The sequence below is a fragment of the Panthera uncia genome, unplaced genomic scaffold, assembly GCF_023721935.1.
Source record: "Panthera uncia isolate 11264 unplaced genomic scaffold, Puncia_PCG_1.0 HiC_scaffold_1950, whole genome shotgun sequence".
In the NCBI taxonomy this organism is placed as follows: domain Eukaryota; kingdom Metazoa; phylum Chordata; class Mammalia; order Carnivora; family Felidae; genus Panthera; species Panthera uncia.
Window position 1 is genome coordinate 17,464 of NW_026058636.1, and position 3,437 is coordinate 20,900.

The following is a 3,437-nucleotide window of genomic DNA, read 5'->3' on the forward strand; positions in this document are numbered from 1 at the left end:
GCCTATGATCCATTTAACCTTTCCCTGATTCACAAGAGGTCCCCAAGTCACAGAAGGATTTGAGAGGACCTCTTGGCCCACATGTAAACAATACAGCAGTTTCTGATAGTTACTGTTCAGCCTGATAAACTAATTTGGTTTGAGAGAACTTTGGCTAAGGACCTGATCTGGAGAGCTCTTTTGAACAACATGGAGTGTTCCTGGTACACTGGACTAGCACATTTGATGTAACAGTAGGTTCTCTCACGATTTCAATACTGTTTAGAGGAAGGGATCCAGATCCCTCACAAAAGGAAACAGCTATTTGTAAACCATGTGGACAAGCACTCACAGATGCGCTGGCAGGCCCAGCCACCTCATGACCAGGCTAAGTTGGGGGCCTTCCACATGGCTGGAGAAGCCACCCAGAGCTAGATCTCAGGCTCTTATTCATGGCACATCTGTCAGATGGGGTGGGGAAGAGGAGACTTTGAAATTCAAGGAGATAGAATAAGTCACCATTTTTAAATAATACCTATGGATTGCACTGCCTAGTTTTGAAGGTTTTCCTCTGGTATTGCAATGGACTGTGTTTATTTTTCTCAGTTTGCCTTTTTTTTTTTTTTTTTTTTTTCATGGCATGAGAAAGATAAAATATTTGCATAGCCAGTTTTGGCAATTTCTGGTTGGCTGCTTTAACATTAAAAAATTAAAACACGAATATAATTTTACTTTATGCCTTCTTGACTAGTGCACATGAGTTTGGTTTCTAAATGCACAATTAAGCATTTTCAAGGCTGGCTCTCAACCTTCTAAAGTGAGGGGCTAGTGCCATGGCCAGTGTCTATATGTGATGCAATACTTCCTGTGACCTCAACTTTGGGTGGCAAAGCAACTTTGCCTAGCAGGGCACAAAGAATCAGTCCAAAAAGCTGCCACAAACCCTCGTGATGAGAGATATTTAAAAAATTACTTTTTTTTTCTGAGTAACAAAAGAAACCCCAGTAATATGAGGGACATGGATGTTAGTAATTACCACACATTGAAAGTATTGTTCGGCATGAAAAGTAAAACTTCCAAAAAATTTCTTAAAGATTCTATTTAATAAATAATTTTAAGGAACCACTTATGCAAAACTTAGATAAATTACTGAAAACCCCACGTGCTGTGGAATAATTAAAAACAAAAAGGAATTACAGGAGATACTCAAATTAGTTTACTATAATTCTTCAAACAAGTAAAAAAAATCCCCTCCTTTTTAAAATTTTATTATTATTATTATTATTATTATTATTATTTTTTGCTGCTCTTTATGTCAGAGGGAAAAGCATCCTTTCTGGAGAAGGAGAAGCTGGCTCCAATGAAGAGATGGTCTACCTCCTGCATTTTCTGAGGAAACACCCAGAGCAAAGCTGGGCGCTATCTCCTCTCTTTCTTAGGGTTATTAGAAGCTATTCTAAGGCTCTCGAAGGTTTTAAAGTATTCTTTTGCTAGTGAGGATTTTACCCATCTTATCTGGATTTCTTGGAAACAAGATCTCTCTTTAGTGAGGCAGATTTAACTCCTCAGTGTCCTTGGCCAAGAATGGTATTCTCCAGAGGTAATCTTGGAAGGAAGAGGCTGCATATTGCTGCTCAAAACAGGGTAGCTAAGGACACATATTTTATTTTTTTCCTCAAGAAATGTAGGAGGCACCAAAAAAGGGACCACTCAGGGATGGGAATGCCCCTCACCGTGTCATGGAGCCACAGGCAGGGTTACCCCTACCCTGCAGAGGGGACCCCAATGGGAGTAGAGCCCCTTTACCTGGCTGAACCCAGACAGATGCAGGTGGAGGTGGGGATGGGCTTCCTTCCTGACTTCCCTCAGCACAGGCCAGGTTTCAAAGCAGCCTCGTTGCGGGGGGGGGGGGGGGGCTTTACATAGTGACCAAAGGGTCAATCCCTTGCCTCTCTCCTGGGGCACCAATGATCACTTCCTAGAGGTGCTCTGGAGATAGTTCGCTGTGGAAGTGTCTTCAAAGAAGAAATGTGAGCAGACTGTCATCTTTGCTCATACATGGGCAATTCCAAATAGTGGTTTCAGAACCCTTGCTTTTTGGACCCAAGGTGTCTTTGGAAAGCTCCTGTCACCTCAGCTGCCCGGCACCGGGGGCCATCACTACCCCTCACCCCGCCCTGCGAGGTAGGTTGTTCGGTGCCCATCCCAGGACGCCTGCGGCTTTGATGGCAGTGTGAATGTTGCTCGGGCCAGGGGTGGGAAGGGGGGTGAGTGGGAGGAGCTTTTGCTTATGAGATGGAGGTGCGTATTCCTAAAGGGCCACCGTGACCACCAGAACTTATCAGCGGGGCGGCACAGTGTCTCCTGTCCTCCGAGGACTCGGGAGGGGAAGCAGGTGTGAGCCCGCAGCACAGTCGCCACCCCAGTCCCGGGCTGCGGGTTTGCTTCTTGACCCTGGGTGGTACCGACCGCACACGTGTGACCGCTACATGGAGGAGGTCAGTCGCTGGGGTGGGGGGCGGGGGGGGGAAAAAAAAAAAAAAAAAAAAAAAAAAAAATGTAAAACACTCCCTTCTAAAAACAAAGGGCTGCAAATTTCTTTATTTCTCTTATTGAGGAACAAAAATACTCTTGCAATGGCTATTGAGTTTCCACAGGTACGAGGCAGATGCTAACTACCACACCCACTTCCAACAGTATGACTTGTTTCCTATCCGTCTACTACCTGAGTGGCGTCAGTGTAGGTTCAGGCACCATTAGGAACGTTTGACCAAACACGTACACAGCACTGACAGAGGAGTCGCCGGCCTTCCGGTTGACCAGGGCATGTAAAAAAGACACCGACAGAATGGAAAAGAAATCCTTTATGGTAAAAGCTGGCGGAGCGCGCGCCGCACTCAGGGCCGGGCCCCGCGCGCCTCGCGCCGCCGCCGCAGCTCCTCGCGGTAGCAGTAGGAGCAGTAGTGCTCGGTCTCGGCGCGCCCGTAGAACGCGCAGTTCTCGCGCTGGCAGCGCCGCTGAGCCAGCCCCGGGCCGCCGCGGCCGCACTCACCGTTCGAGCGGGCGGCCGGCGCGTCGGCGTCGGCGAACTCCAGGCCGTCGCGCGCGGCGCCGAAGCCGTTGGTGTAGGTCTGCGACTTGTGCTCGGCGGTGCCGGCCGCCCCCGCCACGCCGGGCAGGGCGCCGGGCACGGCGCGCGCCAGAGACTCGACCGTGTTGACGGTGCGCAGGGCGGCGGCGCGCGCCGGGCTGTAACTCTGGGACGACAGCGAGCGGTTCTGCTGCGGGTACGTGGCGCACGGCCGCAGCGCGCCCACGGTCGGCGCGCACGCCTCGTCCCGCGCGCCCGCCGACTGCACGTGGATGACGCTCTGGCGCGCCGGCGCCGGCGGGCTGCGGCCAGGGAGCGGTCCGCTGGCGCCAGCGCGTCGCGCGCCGCCGCCGCCGCCGCCACCCGG

At 50.9% G+C, this 3,437-nt stretch overlaps 1 protein-coding gene across 1 annotated transcript in view; it reads right to left on the reverse strand.

Annotated features, from left to right (window-relative positions):
- Positions 1 to 2,551: 2,551 nt before the first annotated feature.
- The window catches only part of LOC125917514 (OTU domain-containing protein 7A-like), a gene marked incomplete at its 5' end in the record, with an annotated part of 2,086 nt that continues 1,200 nt past the window's right edge, over positions 2,552 to 3,437 (reverse strand). The window contains 1 exon segment of the mRNA XM_049623698.1: positions 2,552 to 3,437. This exon segment is cut by the window's right edge and continues 16 nt beyond it. Coding sequence (XP_049479655.1) covers positions 2,877 to 3,437 — 561 coding nt within the window.